We start from the raw sequence: 25246 nt of genomic DNA, 5'->3' as shown, positions 1-25246 counted from the left end.
TAAGAGACTACTTAAACTCCTGCCAAGCAGTTCTGCTGGGTTTGTTCTATTTACACTGATCCCGCAGTCCGCGCACGCAAGGATTTTTCTTTGTCTTGCGAAGGAGCAGTAATTCTGAAATTTCGTAAGGGTAATGCTGTGATTTTTACTGAAGCAGCAGCCCCTTCACTGCTAGGTTTTGCAGGCAGAGTACAAGCAGTTGTTACTGTCATTGTTTCACAGAATGATATAAATTACTTGTTTACAGGCATATTTTTAAACTGAGGAGAGATTTGAGTGTTTTATAGCTGTAAAAATCTTTGCAATTCTGCCAGAGCATGTCTACATGTGCAATGCCTCACTAACATCTCCTTTCCACATCCATTCTGTATCACAAATATCTTTTCTCCCCTTCCTACCAAATTGCAGAATACATTTACTCTGTCTTTATCCCCTTGACAATAAAAACAATAGCAAATTTGAGGGTTTTGTCTGGGGATATAATTTAATTACCTTTAACAGTAATGTTTTTGAATAAATTTTCCCTACAACAGCATTTGATTTTTAATGCCTTTTCTAGATGTCTTGCTCTCAAAGAAAGCTTTACTACCAACCCAGTGGAAAATTGCTGCCATGCGGATAAGAATTATGGAATTTATTTTTTTCTTGAGATGGTGGATAATGTACCATGGTGAATTTATGGTCTGCCACAGTGTGCAGTCAAGAAGCATCTCATTTTGGTTTTGAAAGGAACCATCTATGAATCTATGAGTTTAAGACAGGCAGCCATGGGGACCTTGTCCTTTGCAAAGACTTCCACTTGGAAAATGCCGTGCCAGAGGAGCTGCCTTGGTGCAGTCCTACAGTGAGAGGGACATTGCTGAGCTCTGCTCAGAGCCCTCCATGGACAGAGACCATTTCTGAATGACCTGTTTGGTCTCTCCTGCTGCTGCCCCAATATAAAGGTCTCTGCTAGGCAATTCATGAATTGATGATTTGCATTTAGCTACATCCTTTAACAATGTGCTGTGATAGACTTCTGTTATTTGTAGAGAAATCACCCTTTTTCCTTCTGTTTGCATGTCCTTTTACCGTGATTTCTATTTCTAGTTTATTTGTGCTCTGAAATAAAGTGTGGCAAAACAGCATACATTAAATTATCCTGATGCTAAGAGCTGAAGTGTTTATAGTTGGTAAACCTAAGCATACTGTATAATTAAAACAATTATTTCATCTAAAGATGCTTTCTTAAACTGCTTTGCAATTAGTGCTATTGAAATAGTTCTATTATTTTCCATGCATTTAATTTCTGTTTTGCTCTCTCCAAAGCACATTTTTTGTAGAAGGCAAAACAACTTTCCATCTATAATTATAGTTTAAACAATTAGGGTTATGCATGATCAGATTAAAAGACGAAAGTAAACCTTGCCATAATGGGACCAAAGCACAGGAGAATATACTGTGGTGGATAACTCTGTTTAAGGGTATGAGCATATGGGTTTGTTTACAATATATCCCAGTTTCAGGGATATTGTGTCACTGTATATTCCCATAGAGTTGAAAAGAGGATTTCCCACTGCTGACACATACTTTGCAAGTGTTTGCTGAATAGCACAGAGTTGGTTTATGCATTGTAGCAGTAATGGATCCCTTGTTATGGGTTTGTTTGTAATATTGATTTCCCGTCAGTCAGATTTGATAAAGAGCTTCACATCCTTGTTGCGCATCTCTGGTCTAGATGCTGCAGGTATTAGCCTCAGATTGTGAAAGAGATTTGCAAAGAGAATTTTTTGTGTGCACAGTTGCATTAAGGCCGATGGAAAATTGGTTTGAAGCAGTACCTGCTCTGTTTGAGAGCCTTTCTGCAGCTCTGGGTTTAAGTGTCCTGCAACCGGGCACAACTTTTCTTTCCACAAATATTTGTGTGGAAGATGACTGTGGGGAAGGAAAAAATCATAAGCTCCTGAGAGCTGACAGGGTGGGTCTCTGTAAGGTTCTAGTCTGGACATCCGAGTAGAAATTGAGGTGTAGTGGGTGCATTGACATGAGGGTAGGCATGTGTGTGGATACCTTCAGGAAAAGCTTAGCAATATGAGGAATATTTTGGAAATCAAGAGGGAAAAGTCTGAGAGATAGGAAATCTACAGAGATCTGTCCTTTCCTTCAGTGCTGAAAACCCAATTCTCTTCAATATTTGGTCTGGCAGGTTGGGGATGGTGTTATCCTAGGACTGCACCAGTTCCCCTCAAAGCTCCCTGTTCTAGGGTGGAAATGGAGCTTACCTGGTGAGGCCTCCACAGGGCACTGAGCCCAGTGTGGAGATTCTCTGGATCTATCATATCCTTCCCAGGGAAGACTAGGAATGATCTAACAGTGATGAGTGGAGACAGCAGAAGTTGTGCACCGAAGTCTAGTAATCCTTCCGTACCAGAGACAGCAGAATCACAAAGAGGAGGCCTTGAGCATCCGTAATTCACCATTTGCTGCAAAGCTTCAAAATGCAATCAAGAGAGATTAGTCATGCAGAAAATATCTAAAGCCTAATTTCATTATGGCAGTAAGAACCACAGTGTCCGACTAGATGTTCACTGTCTGGTTCCTGTACAGGGTTTGTACACTCCTGGCATGAGAATAGGGCTTTTTTCACAGCAGAACACTCAGTAAGGTAAGGGATCTCAGAAGGGCTGCACTCCTATGGTTTTTTTTTCTTTTAAACAAGAATTACAACTTTTTTTTTACATCTTTTGATGTACTTAAGCTTTTGTCTGTCGTTTCAAATCTAGGAAGACCTTTCTGTAGGCAATACATTTTCTGCTTCCTTTTGCTCATAAGTCTTTTGTTCATACTTAAGTTTCAAACATGGAGTTTGTCCCTCTTAAGGGACATGGTTCATCAGGCCTAATTACACACTTTCAGCTTTCAGCACATCACTAGGAGTATTAGAAAATGTTGTGGCAGTGGGAACAAGCAACTGACTTTCTTCAAAGTTTTCCTTACTGAAATTCAAGTAGATGATCTGAAAAAATATGATATTTACAGCTTAATTTCAGATGGGATTCGTGTTGGTTGTTTACAGACCAGCAAACCCAAAATACATGGATGGTTTGATTATTTCAATGTTGTTTTTCTAGTCTAGAAGCGTCTTTGTTTCATTTGCTAAAATGGTTTTATTTACTAGACAGTGAAGAAATCCATATTTTCAGATAATTTGTTTTTGTAATTGCTCACACCTGTGTGTGTTCCTTCCAGTGCCTTTCTGTCATGTTAGTTTCTCAGATGGACTGACTCCAACTCTGTTGTCTTTCCAGGCTGTCTGCTTGATTCCTTATTTTCACAGAGTTTAAGATGCAAATTGTTAACTTACCTGCTCTGATCGTTTGTTTATCAAAGTTCCTTTAAGCTCCTATCCTTTAGGTTTCCTGAGTTTAGGCTTTAGACACATGTGTTAAATATGTCTTGCTGAAAGCATGAAAGAGCCTTTTTAGCACATGGTCTTTACTTCCTCAGAACTTCCAAAATGCAGTCAAATCCCTTCCTCTTCCCTGAGTATAAAGTGGAGAGCCTTTCTGAAGCCATTGATTTGATTTTGGTATATCTCACATTTTTGTCCCAGACATGTAACTTCATATTTTGTTCCAGTGGCAAAGCAACTGGTAAGAAAATGAAAATTTAAGAGATTTTTTTTTTCTATGGATGCCATCCTCACCACTGCTGACTGTTCTGTTGTGCCTACCCCTGTCACTGCCACATTTTCCCATAAATGTCAAGATGAAAAAATATGGGACCTGTTAGCAGGACACTGTAAAAAACCTATTCAATAACAATTCCTGTGACAGCTGCTTTTTCAGATATTTATGTTTATTTTGTCCGGCTTTAATCTCTTTTATAGTAGTCCCATCTAATCCAAAGATCTCACATAATCTGTGCATATTATTTTGGATTTGTTATCAATGTGATTGCTCCTACGCTTTCCTAACACTTCTGTCAAAGGGCAGTTGAGCCCACTTGGAGCCTTGATTCCTCTTTGGATGGGCCTCTCCACTGATTTTTCAAATTTTGACAGGAACCCTTCCAGATTTGGATGTCTCAGCTAAGTGCCCAAAGTCAGATGGGATGAATTTGAGATCTCCATTCCCATCCTAAAAACCCAATCTACCCTGATCTGATGTACTTCTCGAATTTAAGCAATCTGTTCCTGCACTGTAATGTACTTCTCTCAGTCTTCACTTCTTAATGTTCACTCCCTATTGTTCCCACTTCCATCTCTCCAATTTATCTCATCTCAGACTATTCCCCTGTTGCCCCATGCTCAGCTTACCTCCACCACTGCCTCTTTCTTCCCTGTACTGTTTGCTTCATCTGTCCCTGCTATGCCCATTTCATCTCTTGTTCTCTTGAATATTTTGTTTTTCCACCAGGATAAAGCATATTCTTGTGTTTTTAGAGTGCTGTAAAAATTGATATGGCTGTATATATTTTTTTCTTAATTATCACACTGCGGTTTCAAATAATATTATGCCTAACTCTACTATGGTGTTGTTCAGTTTATTTCTATTTAACTAATGCTGTAGAGCGTATGTTGGGCAGAAAGCTTTGTAGTATAATTGGGTAACAAATTATTATTTTCTTCTCGTGTTCAGTGAACTGGTTTTGCAGATCTTTCAGCTCAATTCATTATGATCAAATGGAGAAGCATTTGTTTCAATAAGATTTTAATCTCCAGGACTATCTTTTGCATCAGTGACTTTTCATTGTTAATTGCTTTCTTGTCCCCCATTAAGGTGTTCTTGCAACTGCTTTGTCCAAGCTAAGCTCCTTTTCCACGCACACACAATTTGAAAAGACTCTTTTCTACTTTTTAGGTGAAATAACCATTGTTACTTTCTTGATCCATCACTATGGCTTTTGTGTATTATCCTCCCTTGATAATGACAAAAACTGTACAAAATCACCTCCCCGAGGGATTTTAGAAATGTCCTGAACTTCTCCTCACATACATCAAAATGTAAGAAATCATTTACTTTTTTCATAGCGCCAATTAAGATCACCAGGGCACCTAGTATGTGCTGGATGTTTGTGAGTGAATTATAATTAATGATTTGAGAGAATATGCACTCACTGGAGTACACCCCTGATGTCTCAGAGTCATTCTGTTGAGAAGGTTTTTTTTATTACGAGTTCTCTGAACCTGTTGCTACTTTAAACTCCATAAAGGGCATAGAAAAAAAAGACTTCAAACTACAATTTTAAATATGTAAATAAAAAATTTACATGCTGAAATAACAAAATCAGGAGATGAGTTCAAGTGGTTCTCTCCCTTTTCAAAAATCAATTGCTTGTGAATTTATTATTTTAACACAGCTGACAGAACATGCAGAAGGAATTCAGTAATGAAAAGCATTTGGGGGTTTGACAGGTCTTGGCTGAAATGAAGTCCTTTGAGACCAGCACTTGTAGGCAGAGGTGAAAGTAAAAATTGGTTTACCTGAAGATCTCTGTACATGAAATCTAAATTTTCAAGGGAGACTGCCTGCCAGCATCAGGGCTTATCTTTTGACACATCCAACCTGAAATCTATCAAAATCTGGAAACTTCCTGACTTTTCATTGTGATGTCTGTATATGTTATTTGCTACACAAAACTTTGTTTGCACACGTGCTAAAAGTTTCCTGGAAATTTTGTGCTAATTCAAGTAACTGAATTTTGTGGCTTACTCATGTATTAGTTTGCAAAATAATTTAGCCCAGTTCTTTCTGTCAAAAAAACGCCCCAAACAATCCAAACCAGTTGAATAATGCAGTTTTATTGCTCCATAGATCTATGAAGCATCTATATTGACAGTTTTTAGTATCAAACAGTATCTTTTTTACTTGTGTTAGAACTGCGCGGCCAATGTGGATGGTCAGGAGTGAGGTAGATGGTGTTCTTTCTTACACACCATTAATGTAGTCATTCACAAAGGGCTTCTTGGTGATAGCTGTGGAACAGGATGTCAGAAATATCACCTGAAGCATCTGAACTACACAGTGTAACTGAGAGCTGGTAGGGATTTGCAGAACTTTTATTGCTTAGTCCATTGTTGCTTAAAAGTCCAGCTAAATTTTCATGTTCAGCCTGAATTTAAAAGTCTGTGGGTTAAGGATGTCTGAGAGTAAGTTTCTATTCCCATGAACGTTTAAGTGCAGTGCAAAGGTGTTTGTGCTGCAAGCTCTGTGGTGCAGTGCTCGCATATTGCACACAAGGCAGTGGAGCTGTATCCCTGGTGGAAGTTACAGGGAGATGGCTGAGTAACAGGAACAGCAATTGCACCCAAAAATAAAATGAAAACCGTCACGCTCTTCTGAAGAGCCATTCTATCCATGCGTGCTGTAATATCTAACACACACAGAGCATTCTGTGCAATTTTAAATATTACTCTGAAGTACATCTAACCTAGCAATTGAAATCTGTGCAGGAAAATTGGCTGTGCTCTAGGAACTTTTGCCCAGCACTCAGAGCATGCACGGAATTATACCATTTAAAAGTAATCCTTTCTTGGAGTCATGCTCATATATATCTTTGGAGACCAGATTACCAGTTATATATTTATTTACATGTTCAGTAAAAAATTCAGCCTTGTGTTCTCAGGCAGAGCCAAGCCCTGAAGCTCTCAGAGCTGAGTCACATTAGATGGCACAGTGATGCACCATATTCATCCTGAACTGTGCAAACCAGGAGATATTGGTTGCATTTGAAAATATTGGCAACAAAGTGTGTTAATTCACATGGGATCACTGGAGTGCTCTGTGCGAGCCTTTGAAAACATAAAATGTAAGAAAAGTATGATAATATGAAAAAATCCATAACCTCCTCTCAGACGTTGCAGTTGCTCAAGTGTTCAGCAGGAATTAAAGATGGATAAAAAGTATAAGGTATAAACCATAGCAATGAGTAGCAGATGAGCTGCATTCAAGACTAATAGATTCTTCATGAAAATGCTGTGACATTTATTTTCTATATTAAAAATTCAAATGCAAGTGTTTAGTATGTCTCATACATATCAGCTCTTTCTGTAATTCTGTGACTGGCACAGTTTTGCCTTTAGTCATTTGGGTATTGCTTTTCCATCCACTTTGATCACATTGTGCTTCTGGAATATTCCCACCAGTTATCCTTAGAACTGTGATAACTGAATCTTGTTTCATCTGTCCTAGAAACTACAATATCTATCATGAAGGAGAGTCTCAAATAAAACCGTGGAATAGGAAACCACCCTCACCCCCCAAATGTTTATTAGCACCTTTAATATAAATATTTTTATTAATGAGAATCCAACCAACCATCTCAAAAATTTATGGTGTAAGTATATGTATAATAAACATCCAGTGTCTTTTCTTTCCTATACAAAGGAAAGCATTTATCATTCTGGTAACACAAGGGACAGAAAACAATGCCAATTCACAAACAAAACCTTTCATGATTTAATATTGTTGTTTTGTCCCCTTAGATCCTAGAATGATAAATATTGTTCCTCCTTTTGTCAGTATCAGAAGCACTTTCATATGTGGAATAAAGGCTCATTCATTATAATCATACTGGGTTTTTTCCAGGTTGCTTTTTCCAATCTGGTTCAGAATACATCATGCCAGTGATACTGTGCCAGCTTTCTTGTGTTTATTTCAAAGCTCCACAGGTACCTGTGATGCTACCAGTTTGATTTCTGTTGATGGGTTTTTTTACTATTTCTATTCTCAAGGTTTTGAAGTCCTCACTGTGTGTGGGACTTCATTACATTGAGAAGTGTACAAACACGTACCTAATCTAGCCTGGGCATGCAAATCAAGTGTCCATGGAGTGTGATCCTCTGGGAAGCCACAGGCAAAGTCTGTTTGGTCTGTTATGGTTTTCCACAAAGGAGGAGGGAGCCTATGGACAGCCCTGTGGAGGGGATGGAACTTTCCTCTAACGTTTTCAAGTACTTTCTGTGCTATTTGCTCCTGAGAAGATGCTGTGAGGAGTCATCACCTGTGAGTTTATGCAGAACACAGGAGTTATTCCAGGTGAAATGTCTGTAGCTCCATCCTCACCCCAGCCAGCCAACAACAACCCATTCTGGTTTTGTCTAGTATTGCAGTATTTCAATAAGTCAAAACATACCTTGATTTCAAAATGTGTTTTTTGCAAATCATGTCAGTACTCTAAATAGACTTAGATTATTTTCAGAGGAGAATACACAACGGTTAAGCACATTATGTTTTAAGGAGAGCTGTTGGCTGTGGTGTGATGCCACCCCATCTCTCATTCAGTGGCGGCCTTAGGAAGCACAGTCATTGAACTAAACCTAGGCAAACTGTCTAATCACTGTATTAGTATGTATTAGTTAATTTGTGTATAGCACTTTGGAGATAACAAGCTCAATATTTTAATACAGTTTCTCTTCCCTGGACACATCTCTTGTCTTCATTTTTAAACCACTATGAAAAGGTCACTAAACATTGATCTTGTAAATGAAAGCTCTAAAATAGGACTTGAAAGAGCTAATGTTTGGAGGGAGGAAAAAAAGTGTGAAAATTCAACTTGTTTTTAGGGCTCAGATTTCTCCTACCAAGCTTTAGATCTCTTAACAGTCTCAGAAACGACCTACCTCACTCTGGAGGCTGTTTGTTCCTGCAAGAGCCTCCTGGCCTTACTTCCCTCACCTTGAAACCCATCCCAGTGGATCTGGAGAGAACATAAACCCCACTGCCTCAGCCTCTGTGGATATTTAGCAGCTCCATACACTGGCACAAAGGATAGCTGTATCCTTGAGGCCACCCCGGCGAGGAAAACACATTTTTGTCCCTTTTGCAGCATGACTAAAGAATGCACCATTAAACTCATCAAAGAGAAGAAGTTGCATGAGAAATGTGCACTAGTTAGAATACAGTTTTTAAAATCTTGAATGTAAATACTGTTCTTAAAGCACATGTGGGACTCAATGAAATAAGGCTGGCTGCATTTAGATTGTTCACAATCTACTTCATTGCTCTTAAATAATTTGGTCATAGTTCAAAAATGAACAGTTATTTTTATATTTCTTTGCAAATATTGAATGTGTGTATTTTTCTTGGAAAAGAATTGCCCACTAAAATGAGAAGTCAAGAAAAGGGCAAATGATATAAGCGATATTTAGGATGTCTGCAACTTTTAAAACTACCATACCACCTTCTTACGCTAGTACAATGCAAAGAGATGAAAGGAAGTGAAAAGGAATTAGAGTAGTCCTAGTAGATAACTTCAGATTCACAAAGAGAATTCCTGATTATTGGAAGTATTTTGTAAAGGCAATTAAATGTTGTGCTGACTGAAGCTCAACAGAAAAAGAAGCATCAAAATTAAGAATGGAAAATGAAGGGCTATTTGAAAGGAAGGCATTGGAAAGTAGTGTAGGAAAAAGCCAGAAATCCTATACATTCCTCTTGTTATATCGTCCAAACCAGACAGAACAAATGAAAAACCAACTCACAGGGTCACACATCTGGACACAAACCTTACAGAGGTTTATGAATCCCTCTCGTGTCTGGCTCTTCCCCTTTTGGGGGATAATACCTTATAATTCTGAACTTCACATGTTGTAAAGTCCCATTCCCACCACACCTTTTGTTCTCCTCCCACCTTTTAAGATAGATGTCATAAAATTTGGTGTTCGACCTTTTAGAAAAAAAGATGGTTTGCCACTGATTACCTGCTACTTTCATTCTTTGCATCCAAAATTGCAGCAAGCTTTTAATGAACCAATCCTAAGCACGAACCATGATTTTCATTGTCACCTTTTTTCCTATTCTTTATGAAAATCAATGTCTTATGGCTGCTTCAGAGTCTCGAGTGTATGGTGTCTAATGGTATTGCTTTATAGTTTTATATTACATCATTATAATTTAGGATAATTATTTATAGTTGCAAATCGTAATGCAGCAGACTGATAGGAAACAGAATGGTGTATTGCACAGCAAAGGGAGAGCAGATTCATGGTTTATTATATTATTATATTATAGAAGACACTTCAGGGGTTCAGACAAAAGTTTCTCAAATTGTAGCAGTTCTCAGAAGCTGGGAAGTACAAAACAGATTTCATTTGAAGCACTCTTGGATCATTATCATTGTATATAAAGCCATTAAAGTCTAGTTGAAATACAGAATATCAGGAAAAAAGGGAACCAAAGCTAAGTTTTTCACATGTGATCAAAAAGCATATGGGAAAAAATAGAGGGGGGAAAAAGGTCAGCAGTTAAATAGCAAATAGAAGCCTCAGTGCAATTTCTGCTTTTAAAAAAAACAGATGGGAGATTTAGCACAATTGCAATGAGGGAGTTCTAATGTCCTGCAGAAGGTTTGTTTCTCCTTCATCACACAGTAAGAGCTTTTTTGAAAATGCTTAAATGAAAACTAGCTCCTTATCACATCTTGGAAATACAAGGACAGCATGACGCTTTGTACAGCACACACAGGTTTTGATGAAAATATTTGGAACAATGCACAGAATTGCTCTGAATTTTGCCTGTAGTCTAAAAGAACCATCCTGATGCTGGAAAACTTGAAGCATTGTGTATCTCTTACCACATCTTCTTGTCCCTGGTTTCATTTCTGCCATTTCTTACTCACATGAACTGTGATGAGAATGGGCTGCTGCAGTAATTCTTTAGTGTCAGAAAGTGTATTTTCCTTGAGTGCATCTTCAGGGAGCTGACATTGTTGGGAAATGGGCTTTGTGAAGTTTTCTGGACTGTATCTTTCACTTGGTTTCTGCCTTTTTTTGCACATCCATTTAGTAGTGTGAGTCCTCTTCAACAGGCCATGAGTTGTATTAAAAGGGGGTGTGGTAGTCAGGCTGAGATTTATGCCAGATCAGATCCTGAGGGGAGTATTTCACAGCTTCTGTATCTCTGGTGTATGTTAATCCTAAAAGGAAGGATGTGGAACCTGAATTTGGTGTGCCAGGAGAATCTTTCTCATTTTTTTTTGCAAGCATTTAGAGAAATGTTTTAAATGGCAATAGTTGTAGTTTGGTAATCCTTTTTTACAAGAATAGTTGGGGTTTTGTTGTTGTGGGCTGTTTGTTTTCAAAAATTTTATTGATTTAATGGGTGGATGAGACAATGAGTGCTACTTGTTGCATTTTGAGTACACATAGAGGTAGATGGCAAGCTGTGACTATGGACTATCAGTCTTCCAGTTCTTCCTCTCCAAATTAGGACACATGTCTAGGGCATATAATATATTTACAGTGATTTGCAGCCATTGTATTACTATCTCTCAGTTTCAGGCATTTGCTGTACCTGCATGTGTCACACAAGCAGAAACAGTGCTCTTCTACTACCATTTTACTGATATTTATCTGTATTGACTGCTCAGTACCAAGTAAGTGTATGTAATGAAGTGTTTAAAATGGAAACCTATTTCCATAAAGTTTGACAGGTCTAAGTGTGTGATTTTGCCTGTTATAGTCATAACATGGTGTTTTCAATGTAAAATAGAAGATTCAGTAAAGAATAAATGAGTAGCTGTGTAGCTTACCTCTTTATACTGGAGTCCCATTCAGAATTATTCTCTTTCAGTGCAGACCATAATTGTGGTAGGGCTATTTGTATAAAATCTTTGGGGGTTAAAATGTTGGGATTTTTTTTTGTGGTGTGAACTTTTTGGCCTTTTACCAAGCTTTTCTATTGAAATTAATAAAAATCAATTTTCTTTATAAGCTGATGCTAGATTTGCTGACAGAGCCACCTTAATACTGACAGCAGGGCATTTGTGACTTTTTTTTCTTTTCTTTTTCACTGTTCTTGGGCATTAATAGCACTGAACCTACAAATACCCTTGCTAGAGATCCTGAGGACCCTGAAGTTGTCACTTTAGTGATATTTCAAAATATGGTTCAAAATTCTCGGCGTGCTTTCTGTCCTGTTGACTTAATTCTGTGTTATCCTCCCAAGATTGTTTGTTTTGTCAGAATGACTCCTGGCTACGTAGCAGGGGAAGGTCTGAATATATAATTGTGGAAATCAGCAGAATACTGAAAAACTGGCATTGCCATTTGGCAAGAACCAAATTAGTATCAAAACAGTGGTTAGAGTGATGATATCTGTTGGAATATGGAAAACATATGTTGGAATATGGAAAACAAGTCCAGTACCTCATAAACCTTCAAAAGCAGAACTTTTAAATGAGAATTCTGTATGGAAAAGCACTGTAGATATCATGCCTACTGCTGATTAAGCTGCAGTCCTGTTGAATTTCTGGTGAACTACAATAATTTATTTTCATGAACGTATTCAGTACTTTCTGGTTTAAATAAAACTTTTGACAAGGGAAAAAAAAGCTGGCACCTGCAATATAAAGGGGGCAAGAGAGAGAAAAAGGATCTTTGAGGATTATTTTTCTAATCTTCTTCCTTAAAAGTAAATGGTAATGTAAGTAGTATTGTTTTATCTCCAGTGTGGGTAGAATTAGCCCCTATTGGGCCCTTAAACCTATTGTCTTTAAGGTGGTGTGTTTTGTCTTGAAGAGGAGAGTAGTAAAGCTGCAAATCTGACAGTATATGTTATCACCCAGATGGAACATTAGGGAGGTATTCATAAAAACTGAATTTCACCTGGCGAGGTTTATCACCCCAGATTTCCTCTACAGACAGGAAGAGATCTGCTTTAAATCACCCCGTGGAAGAAAGGCCCCTCTGGAGGGAAGCAAACCCCAGTGACTACTGCTGCCTTTTCTCCTTCGGAGTGTTCTCCTGATTGCTCAGTTTTGTTCCAACCTGCTCTGTTTCCCAGATGCTCACACATGGATATTCACACACACGCAGATATTCTGATTACTGAACTGCATGAAATATAGTTCAGCCCTGTAATAATGGCCAGTCACACTCTGTTTATATGGATGAGAGATCTCTGTCCCTCAGGTGTTCATCCCACTCATGATGTATAGTAAGGCTCTAACTTTCATCGCGTGGTTAAAGCATCCAATTGCATGAATGGGTTTAGGTAAAAAGCTTTAAAATATTTTAACTCAAGTTCACAATTTTTTACAGCTTTCATACCTTCATTTTGCTCTGATTGGCATCTGTGATCCAAATAAAAAGAGTTTGCTGAAGATAGAGGCAGAGTAAAATAATGCTGTACAGGCAACCTCGAGTGAGCCAGGCTGGAGGAGACTTTTGCAATCCAGACATGTCTAATTACTGTAGAGGGGTTCATAAACTAACCCCACCTGGGCCATAACTGTGATACTGACTTCTAAACAAAACCAGTGATGATTTTGTTTATATTAAACCAGGTATTGCTAAAAGTAAGTTAAAATAGAGCTTCTTCAGTACTCTGAGTACTTTTTTCTCTTCTACAGAAATAGGTTTACAAGACCAAATTAGATTCTGGCGTGATTGATGCATCTCACCAAATTCTTGCAGAGTAGCAAATTAGTTTATAGTGATTTTCTTGAAAACAAATTAAACGGCTGCACAACATCACAAGAATAGAGATGCTTTTCATAACATATGGATAAATTATTCAATGGAAGTGAGATGTAATCAAACAGAAAATGTAATCCAAATGTTTAAAATATTACTGTCCATTGTAGGAAAAATGTGTAATTACTTGCATTTTAACACATGATGTGTAATACACAGTGGCAGAGCAGCAAGGAATTAATCTGCATGAGATTTGCACATATTCTAAGTAGAGATTATTCCTTTTTAGGTGTTTTTAATATCCTTCAGTTAAAAAAAATATGACAAGAAGACTCGACCTCAAGTTGCACTGGGGGAGGTTTATATTGGCTATTAGGAAAAACTTCTTCACCAGAAGGGTTGTCAGGCACAGGAACAGGCTGCCCAGGGAAGTGGTGAAAGCACCATTGCTGGAGGTATTTAAAAGATGTGTGTGTGGCACTCAGGGACATGTTATTGGTGGGCTTTGCAGTGTTAACTTAATGGTTGGACCCCATGATCCTAAGGGTCTTTTCCAACCTAAACAATTGGATGATTCCATGGTTCTTGTGTTCCAGGAGGGCTGGAGTTGAGAAAAGAGGGCGGGAGAGTAAAACTTCAGTTAACCAATGTTAGGCTGCCCCAGTCCCGCTACTGTAGTGTCTCTAACTCCCCACCAGGTCCACTTCAACAGGACACTGAGGCATCCCAGAGAGCATTGTCAACTTCCCCTTGTCCATATCCAGAGAGGCCAAACAAGCCATGCTGTCTCATAGTCACTGGCAGGCTGGACAGTTTAAAGGCACCAGATGTTGTACAGACCTGGATTTCAGACTAAACTATGGATATCTCACTCTGAAAGGGAAGGAAATCTGCCTGACTGCATTAAAAAAAAAAGAAAAAAAATTCACCACTGGCCTCATGGAACACAAATATTTCACACAAATATGTAGGGCCATTTCCTTTTCAAAATGAGAAAATTTGGGAAAGGCTGAACATTTCTTCAAAGAGCCTTTATTGTATAGTCTGCATTTCCCACAAACTGACAGCAGGTAATTTATAAGTCTATTCTGGGAACAAGGATTTCTTAGTCACTTATAGATAGCTCTTATTACTAAATAGCAAAGGTGTAATAAAGAAGAGCATGACATCTTCTCCCTACTAGTGTGTGGCTATTTAATTCCACACTATCATTATTTAGTTCATTATTGTTATGGTTTAAGCTCTGTCTCATATTTTACTTATTTAATTAAGTTATATGCAAAAGAAAAGGAAAACATACCTCCTGGCCTCTTGGCTGTCTTCCCATCTAGCAAAAATTATCACTGAAAAAAAATGATGGGGTTACTTGCCCAAAGTAATTTCCTAGTTAGCTTAGTTTGTTTAATACATCTTTCTGAAAGTAAGAGCAGTGTCAACTTAAAATACACATTCATGCATCAAACAGGAAGAGAAGCCCATAAAAAGACTGTGAATTTGAGATGCTGTCAGCTTGTCCTTTTAAAAATAATCTAATTCAAATAAAAAAACATTCAATATGACAGGCTATGAAGACATTTACTCTTCTTGGCAGATGCTTATGATTATTTTTCTCTGTGACTAAGTCTGCGATCTCTGGATACTGTCTAGGCACACCTGCCAGATCAGGAAACCCAGATACACATGAAGGATTTGACTATTTTCTGACTTTGAAATGAACTTAGATCTGTGGTGTTCTTCTAGCTATGCACAGTCTTGAACTTCAGATGACTCTTAATTTTTCTCCTGGAAAGTAGAGACTCGAGAATCAGGTTTGCACTTGCTTAGGAGGGGGCTCTGTGCATCACATTTTTAAATACCAAATTTTGTTCTGGTTCCATTTTATGTGCCTTTTGGATATCTCCCAATATGACTTGATCCATAGCAGAGGAGTATGCAGCACAAAGAACAGGCTGGCCTTTTCAGCCATGAAAATTAAGCATGAGTTGTTCTATTTGGAGGCAGTTTGGTGGAGAACACAGGAATAACCAGAAAATTGTGAAACTATTACCAAACAACTAAACAGAGTATGACTATTTCTAGCACAATGTCTCAAAAAAGTAAGAGAATTTTTTCTGTGGGTACTCAGAAACACTGCCTAGTAACAATCTTCTAGAATGTTATGTTCCTTCTAGAATGTTATGTTCCCCCACTATTACAGACATTATAACAAACACTTTTTTTTTCTCTGAAGAATAAATGTGTGCAATCCATAAACGTTATGGTGAATGTGATCTATTTCTTCAAATTAAGAAACAGGTAATATAAAACTTCATTATTAACTGGGGGTTGTATATAAGTTCTGTGTATGTGTATATATATATATATATGGTTACATAATGGCATGTTTATGTTACATTATTACATAATTTTTGCATATAGATGTATATGTATATATACCAGTTATGCACACATGATCTACACTGTGTATTTATCAAACACTATTTTTATAGACTTGAAATATTGATAAATGGCATAACTCATTAAAATTCCCTACATTCTTACTGGTAGTTTTATTGATGAATAAGAAATTATCTTCATTGGCTTCACTGTGTGCTATGATCACCTTCATGAGGCACCACACTCTATTATTCTCATCATTTAGGGTATCTTCAAACAGCTCAGATCCATTTCTACAGATTTCCATGTTCAATAAATCTACAGTGGAAAAATTTCGAGTAACAGGTCCTTTATGATAAAAGGACTCTGTCCACTATGAGGTGAGCATGTACAGTAATGCCAGGCTTTAAAGAATCGACAGATGGAAGGAACATAAAGACTTGTGGGCACTGAAGGGTGAAGCTGTGACTTTAATAATATAGTGTTTACCCAGTCTTTGCTGTTTAAGTCTCTCTGTATGGCAGCTGGCATTTTATTTTCATTGCTTAAAGTCACCTTAAACAATGACTATAATTTTGGTAAAAACGTCAAAGAAATTTAATTGATCTGCCTGACTCGTAGTTATTTTATTGTCTTCAGGTTTCTGAATGTTCTGATTCTGCATAACAATGACGTGTAGAAATTTAATCAAGTGAAGACATCTATCCAAATGTTATGTCTGAATAATGCATATTCAAATTGAAAGGAAACATTTCCAGTTACCTGCCTAACCACAAATCTGAGGTCATTCTTTGTTCCCTTACTTTTAACAAAGGAGATAGTAGGAACTCGATGCATTTCTCATTAAAATGAACAATAGAGGAGGAAAAAAAGGCTTTAAATATGCACACCAGCAGGTAAGACTAATTTTTCAATGTAGAGGTTTTTTCTACTATTAGGGATAGTGTAGCCTTACATCAGTTCAAATGTAGTTGTATACAATCAGAGGAAAAATGTTTAAACATCCCAGCATGGGTATTTCCATTTAAATCTGATTACAGTGAAATAAAACTGTAGCTATTAAAGGTTTAGAAGAACTACAAATACAAGCAGTAAAAGAAGACAGTTAGTAAATGAGGTAGTAAAACATTTCAGCAGGGCAAACAGTTTATAGCACTCAGCCTTCCTGTAGCAGACTGTGCTATTCACCACAGACCCGTGCACTGTTCCCCGAACTGCACTTAAACCTGCAATTAACCTTTCACGCCTAATGAAGCTGTTTTGCTGCAAAATTAAAATATATAGTACTGCCTGTTTTTACAGAGACTGGGAGGAGAGCATCTCAGAATGAATGACTTTTTCAGATGCAGGATTAAAAGGCTGTTTGTATATAAATGGTGAATGCGCTTTTCAAGGTAATCTCATTTGATTTGCTGTATTTTATTCCTCTAGTTATTAATAGTTTTGCACTCTTGTAAAAAAAAAAAAAAAAGGAAAAAATTCACACCCCAGTAATTTTATGATTAGACACTTCCTGAAAATAAACTGTTACTATTTAACTTCCATTAGGAAAGACAATAGTTCTGCTAAAGATAACCAAGTTCATATTGCTTTCTCTGGTGTTTTCCTCATTGTGGATGCAATTATCTCTTACAAAAATATACTTTCCACTTATGATTTGACTGGGCTCACTTCTTAATGACCTATGCATACGTATCCTTAAAACAAGCTAGAGGTTGTTTGAGTTGCATAGAACTAGGTCAGGTTATTTCTATAGCATTTAGTAGAAAAATAAACTAAATTTAAAAATGGGGCTGGTTCTGCAACTAAGCTTGAATTTCCAAGAAATTAGAAGTGACCCATTGAGCCTCCGTGTGGAATCCTTACTGATTCCACTGTTCCTTTCTGCCACGTTACTCAAGGGTCAGAAGCAACCAGAGACCATGTACTGGTTTGGAAAATACCAGTTTGGATGTTAGGTAGGATATTTAAACAGCAGCATTCAGAGAAGGCAGGTAAATGTAATAACTTAGGAGTTGAGGTAACGCATCTAGAGCACTGTACAATTTACAATTCCAACTTCAATGACTGTAAATGTGTTCACATTTGTTATTTAGATTAAAAAAAACCGTAAAATCAAGGGAATGTTTTGGATTGTTTGGGGTTTTTTTAATGAATATTTAAGCGACAGCATTTTTTTCTGTTTTATTTTGATGTAAATTCTCCTTGCTCAAAGTGTCTGTGCACAAGCTTGACTTGGTAAATGAAATTCCTTTAGACTGCCAGTCTGCAATAATGAATTGTTCCCCCAGTTAATTGTATTGCTTTGATAACAAGGAACTACACTGGGCATAGAGAACATCATAAATGAATTTCATCGGATGATTTGTGTGACGTTTTGAAAAATGATCTTCTGTAGTGAGGTGATTTAAATGGAATTCTATCAACATGCCAGTACATCCCAGTATGCAGTGTTAGACGTAAGGATTCCTTTTTGTTAATTGCTATATCAAGTGAGGTTAGCATAATACATCCAAATATATTTTAAAATAGCTATGAAATTGCAAAATCTGTTCACTAGTAATACCCCTTCTGTTTAGCATAGTCCCTAAGCCTAGCTGTTGAAGATAGGAACACATGTAAGCAATCATCAAAATGTTATTTAGGTTTTATCCCTGAATTTGCTAATACCAGATACTGCTTAAAGGTGCCTCAAGGATTTCAACAATTTAATTTGTCAAAGTCCAATTTAAGGCATCACTGGCTCATGCCAGGAAATATCTGTGTATGTGAGAAAAAACAACTTGATTAATCTTGGCTCTTACATATCCTGAAATGTATCAATGATAATTGTACGTAGCGTTTTACAGTATTATGCATATTTAAAAGGCTGGATGCACATTAATTAATTCTTGCAACTTTTTGTGAGTTAAGAAAGGTAGTGTTACCAGTGTGCAATAGCATAGTTTTTTTTAGGATACTGGAAACCTGAACCAAATCTGACCATGTGTCTTATATTATGAAAGAAGACTGTAGCAGCATTTGTTAGTGGAAAAAAAATTTTTGCACAGTTTCTTTGTAGATAAGTGCTGAGGGATTGCATGAGAAGTATTGCAAAATTGGATTTGGTGTAATAGATAAATTGAGTTTGATATAGATCTGAGATAAGAAATAGAGACTGCCTGTTAGACATGGTGAAAAGTATCTTCAAAGGTTTCTTTGGAGAGTGGTGATGTTATTGGGTGGAGAATGGGATGTTTTGCGCAGCATGGAGAACTATCCTTACTTACATTTTGGGTATATGTAGATGTGTTTTTTTGTGGTTTTTTTGCAGTAGGACATGTGAATGGTGTGAATACTCCTAATCCATTAGATTGCAGTATCACCTGTGTGAACTGCCATGTATTAAGTGTGTTGTTAATCACAGCATTTCACAAGTCACTAATTTCTAGAAAGTATGCAGTAGCAAGCAAATGGAAGAGTAAATTCTTAGACTATTAAATTCTTAGGTCTAGAAGGGAATCTAAATGAGGAGTGGCTGAGGTCACTTGGTCTGTTCAGCCTGGAAGAGACTGAGGGGAGACCTCATTGTAGTTACAACTTCCTCATGAGGGGAAGAGCAGGGTCAGACACTGATCTCTGCCCTGTGGTGACCAGTGACAGGACCCAAGGGAACAACCTGAAGTTGTGTCAGGAGAGGTTCAGATTGGATATTAGAAAAAAATTCTTCATCCAGAGGGTAGTTGGCACTGGAACAGGCTCCCCAAGGAAGTGGTCACAGCACTAAAAGAGTTCAAGAAGCATTTGGACAATGGACATGGTGGGATTCTTGGGACTGTCCTGTTCAGGGCCAGAAACTGGACTTGATGATCCTTGTGGATCCCTTTGAACTCAGGATATCCTATGATTCTATGATTCCTAAGCTGCCTGTCCTTGCCCTTGGTAATACCCTGTGAAGATTACAACAGGTCATGAAATACCAACAAATTAACCAGAATCCAAAAAAGAAGAGTTTCGGTAAGTTGACAACATTTAGAATTTGTCCAGACCATCACGGCTCACTGCTTGTTTACAGATCTGTGCTTTCTAGAAAGATAAAGGTACTTTCATATCTTTCTGTGGTAAATAATAACCTCTGAACATTCCCTAATCAGAGAGGCATATATATACACATAAATTATATATATATATATATATATATGTATCAAAGGCAAATATTCATGGGTACAATGTTATCCTAACTGCAGTTTCTGTTTCTCTCTTATTTTCTTATTTGATAGTTTTATCCATTTCTAAATGCAATGCACAAACATTTAATATGAGAAAATTCATGTCAGAAAGCTTCTGGCCCACATAACCAAGAAAATGGTGATAAAGAGAGGTCATGCTAAGATCACACAGCAAATAAGTAGGAGTCACAAATGGAACTCAGTTCTCCTTATTTCCAGTCTGGTGTCTTAACTGCACTTTTTCCTTCCACTGTTTCTTCACTGTTACCAGGTAGCATTTAAGAAAGTGAGAACTTGTTATCTAACTTCGAAATAAAACTGATCACTTCTGGGAAACGATAAAAACTTTGCTTGAAAGAAACCATCACGCTGCTCTGGAATTCTTCTCAGGAAAGCTGCGCATTAAATTTTGTTTTTCCTTTATTTATCTTACAGGTCTTGCAATTGCAAGTGCTCTGATAGACATTTCACAACAGAAGCCTGCGGACTGTAAAGATAAGAGTTCAGGAGTCAGAAATCGAAAACATCACCTTTCAACACGTCAAGGAACTTGTGTCTGAGATTCAAAAACTGCAATTGTATATTCTGTAATGTTTTCTTTTTAAATGGCTTCCATTGAAAGCTATACTACAGCCTCAGTTTTTATGGAGGCAAATCTATGAATGAACACATGAGGTAATGTGCTCTGTTCTAGTCACACAGCCTGCTATCCCCCAAAGCAGAACAAACTTGTGGTTGGTATGAGTATGCTTGATGAGCTTTAATAAAAAGAGTGGATCCTGGTATCAACAAAATACGAAATAAAATACCTAGTATTCTTAATCCTGACCATATCAGAGCAGGGAAAATCCTTGAACGGAACTAGGACAAACAAACAACACTTTTTTTTTGTAATGTAGAAGCAAATTGTATGATTGAAAATGGAGCAAGTTCCAAGAAAGTAAAGGAAATTTTTGTGTAGCTTAATGTAATAGGAATTGTACAGTTCTTTCCTTGTAATTGGCACTAAGCTTTCTTTCCAGCAAATAGGAACTAAAGAGAACTATTTGGATTTAGGTGTTCTTTTATCATTGCCCAGAACAGGTAGGCAGCCTTTGAATTCAGCAAAGGTGTATCCCAAGAACACCACATGTAATATTTGAAAGATAATTCTATTAAATACTATGATTTGAGCATTTCATGATTATTTTTTCTTTGCATTGAAAAAAACCTCATAAACATATTTTGGGCTGCAGAAGAGTGATGGGTGGGCTTTCGTTTCTGTACCTCAGAGTTTGTCCAGAATTAGGGATGATATATTTTACAAAGAGGATCCTCCATGCCAGCTAAATGATCAGAAAAATTAACTGAGCGTGGAAAAGCTGCTTTTACAATCTTTTTTTCCAAGAGAGTCTCCAAGACTGCAAATCTAAGGAGAGTTGAACATGCTGTTGTTCAACCTGCTCCCATTTCAGTATTGAAATTTGCTAGTATCTATATATTGTCCTGACCTCCAAGCAGAAGAAATGAATCCCAGTCAGCACTTTGGCTCTTGTTTTTGTAATACAGAATAGTTATTTTTTTTCCTCACAACTGCAGAATTTCATCTCATTGTCACTTTAGCACCTGTTAAGGAATTGCCCAATGTAAATAAATAAATAAATAAATAAATAAATATTTAGAAATCCAACTTGGTTCCAACATTAGTTCTCAAATCCAACAACCAGTATGGAACCTCACACAATCAGTACTCAACAACAAAAATCAGATGAAAGTTTCCTTTTTAAAGGACTGTAGTCTTTTGGGGGTTCAATAACCACAACAGATAACCTGGCAACCAGCTTTAATGGCCCTTGGTCTTTTTATTTACTCAAAATTCATGAACATATAAAAGAATAAGAGAATGCTAAGGGGCAGGTAGCAGATGTGTCATATTCTCATTTATGCATTACACACTTGACAGAGTGTAATATGAAACTAGTAGTTTTGTACAAGCTTGTTGAAAGTATAGTTTAACTCCAAATTTGCCACCATCCTAGTACAGGAGAGTGATACAGAGGTATAAATGTCTCATGTAATGATAGACTTTTGGTAAATATGAAAGATATAAAAGATAATTGATGTTTACTACTATATCTGTATTTTTTATGTTCTTTTTATTTCAGGAAGATGATGACATTTTACTGTTTATAGTTGACTACATAGTTACTTGCATGCCATGGTGGTGCAGTAGCAGTAATAAAGCCCTGTTGTGAGTTGTGTTTATTTCCTAAAGTCATTCATACATAGAAGTACTCAGCTTAATTTGGATGAGGACTAAGTGTAAAAATAATTATAAAAAAGGAACAATTGTACAGTATGTAGTTATATCTTATACAGGAGTATTAGGTTGCATCTAACCATGACTGCTCTATTGTTTTGATAAATTATGCACTTATGAATTATGGTATAATTATTTCTTATACTGGCATGATTGTTTCAGTATTTTCATATCTTAAAATAAGATTATTATCTTGAAATAATGCCATCACAATCTTGTGACTTTTGTTGCCTATTCTGACCTCATATAACCTAAAACTTTAAAAATTCCTTTTTAAAGGTTCTATTGGGAACTTTGAACCAGTGCTACTTAGTATATTGAAAAAAATTGTCCTTTGAAAACAACCCTTTCTGCCAGTTTTAAAGTTGATCTGTTCAAGTGAATATAAATCAATGGGACTGGTTTACATGATGCATACACTTAGGAAAAAGAAAGAGCCACTTGTCTGGAATATATTCCAAATTCTGTACTATCCTCAACCTAAATATTTTGCATAAGAAATATACAGTGTGTGTTTTTTGAATGTACTGGAAACCCCATCCACAGAAAGAACATCCAGTCCTGTAGGAGAGTTTTTAGTGTGCTCACTCATACAGGATTACATTCCTCTGTATCTCAACCAGAGTTTGAAAAATACTTGAAAATCAGGTGTGAGTTTTAAAGGGATTAAAATATTTTATTGTGACACTGAAGATAGGCAAATAGCCATCAGCCATTTTACTGTGTTTTCAGGTAAAAAATGTTATTTTATTGTACAAGAAAAGCATGTTTGTCATGGGATCATTCAGCATTTCCCTTCACTCTGAGAATTTTTTTTTCTGAAGTATCTTTCTTCTCTCAGGATCCCTGATTGCATGCAAATTAGTAAATTCATATAATAATGAAGTAAATTAAAGTACTTATATAATGGCCACACTTAAATACAAGAAGTTTGCAAACACATCTTATACCAAAGCTTTCTTTTTGGAAGGTAAAAATAGCATAAATGTCTGATAACTACATTTTGCTAGTTGTTGACAAGTGCAAACTTTTTGGTAACAACCACTGTACATCAGATGAGATGTCTTATGAACAGTCACATTATGATTGCATCAAGAAAAGGCCATTTTTTTTTAAACCCTGTTCTCCAGTTTAACTTTGGAACCCTCTCTTAGAGTCAGAAAATGCTGAATGCCCTGTTTTACTCTTAACATGATTTATATTGGATGAAAAATAAATGAGTAAGTGCTGTTCTGGTAAGTAAGCCCCAGTGAAGTTCTGATTGTCAGGATTCAACCTCCCCCTCCTCAGTCCGTGGATTCTGCTTAGGGAAATTCAGCAGCTATGAATTACTGTTCCAAATATGACATAGACTGTCCATGGTAACATGGGTTTAGTACTTCAGTTCCTCTTTGTACTTCTATATTTATATAAAATCCTGAAACTCCTTAAATTGAATTTGTGCACACTTCAGAATATTTGTTTCCATTCATTACATTCCTATGAAATGTAATGAAATATTTGTTCACCTATACAAAAAAAAAAAAAAAAAAGGTTATTGGTATGTTGCCACTATTAAAATTATTTATTAAAAATGGTCAAATTCTTGACATGTTAAGGCATGAATAGGGAACATTCAGATTCATCTGATTTGAGAATTTTCATAGCTGACTGCTCTTTTTATATGTAGGATTTCCTCTCATCTTCCCAAATCAAAAACATTTTGACAATTTCAGATTGGGGCATGGAATTTGTTATGTGTAAAATCTGCAGCAATAATTATTTTCTAAATAATTTAATGTAGAGGCTGGAATCCTGATGGTAAGAATTTTAGTTTGGGATCACTTTAACAGATGTTCAATCTTCACGCATAATAACTTTCCTAGTATTCATATAAATTATAAAATCATTATGTACCTAATTTCATTACCAGTTTTTTAAAAAGCATCTGAAAGGTTTCTTGACAATAAAGAAAAATTCTCTGTTAAAGGTAATTTACAATCCCTCTTTTTTATAAGCAAATTTGTCCTGTTCAGAATGTTTAACATTACTGGGAAAAATTAAATAAATTAACTGTATTTTTTCCAGTCTTTAAGGTGCAACATTGCCTAAAAAACTGTAGTTTGCTGATACTTATTTCAGATCTAGAATAAAGTGCTTATAACAAGTAATAGCAAACCCAGTGATGTCTACAGGTGGCCAGAACTTCCCATAATGTCTTCAGTTGTATTTCCTCATTCAATACTAGTGAAGAAAGACAAAGATGGCAAAAATAGGCCTTGCAGACTCTGGGCTTGTGTAACTCAGGGCCATACATGTGTTGTATCAGCTTTTCCTAATTTAATCCAATTTTACTTTCATAAGGTTTGTTTATATTTCTATATGACTGCCTGTATGGCCAGATGTGGCCATTTTTATGGCTGCAGGTATTTCTGATTTGGAAAATTATCATCTTGGAGATATAGTTGAAATTCTTGTGGCTCTCCAAAATTTATTGTGAGGCTGAAAAGGGACTAATATTACCCCAGGCTTGGTCATGTATGCTGAAACTTGTTTGTGCATTGAAACATCATTTCTGTGCCCTTGCTGATACGTTAAAAACTGACTTTTCTAAAATGAGAAAGCAAGGGTAGGACTGATGGGCAAACCAAACAATTCTTTTTAAAGCATATGTGTGTATGTATGCGTGTGTGTGCCTATATGTGTGTGTGTGTGTATATATATACACACACATATCTAGATATTGGATTATGTAATTGGTTTCACAGCTGATGTAAATCAGAACATTCTCTCAGTTTCCTCACATATTCTCACATATTATATTGAAGAGTATGAAGAATAACTGAGAGACTGTTTATGTACATAATAACAGCCATTTCTACAGAAATAAAACCTTAAATGTTTTGGTCCTTCTGAGTGAGGATATAGAAGTGTGCTTGAAACACTGTGTAGAAAATGTTATCAACTCTCAGTTGTTATCAGTTATTA

At 36.6% G+C, this 25246-nt stretch overlaps 1 protein-coding gene across 3 annotated transcripts in view; it reads left to right on the top strand.

Annotated features, from left to right (window-relative positions):
- Nucleotides 1-24341, top strand: part of ATRNL1 (attractin like 1) — a 442356-nt gene extending 418015 nt beyond the window's left edge. For 2 of the 3 annotated variants that reach the window (XM_032116252.1, XM_032116251.1), the window contains one exon: nucleotides 20416-24341. In XM_032116252.1, the coding sequence (XP_031972143.1) occupies nucleotides 20416-20540 (125 nt within the window). In that variant the 3' untranslated portion in view covers nucleotides 20541-24341. Of the gene's footprint in view, nucleotides 1-17074; nucleotides 17167-20415 lie in introns of all 3 variants that reach the window. The other variant, XR_004241537.1, reaches the window with a different exon arrangement.
- The last annotated feature ends 905 nt before the right edge of the window (nucleotides 24342-25246 follow it).

Source organism: Corvus moneduloides, chromosome 8 (genome assembly GCF_009650955.1).
Source record: "Corvus moneduloides isolate bCorMon1 chromosome 8, bCorMon1.pri, whole genome shotgun sequence".
NCBI lineage: Eukaryota > Metazoa > Chordata > Aves > Passeriformes > Corvidae > Corvus > Corvus moneduloides.
The sequence above is the reverse complement of the archived record's forward strand: the minus strand, read 5'-3'. Positions and strand labels throughout refer to the sequence as shown.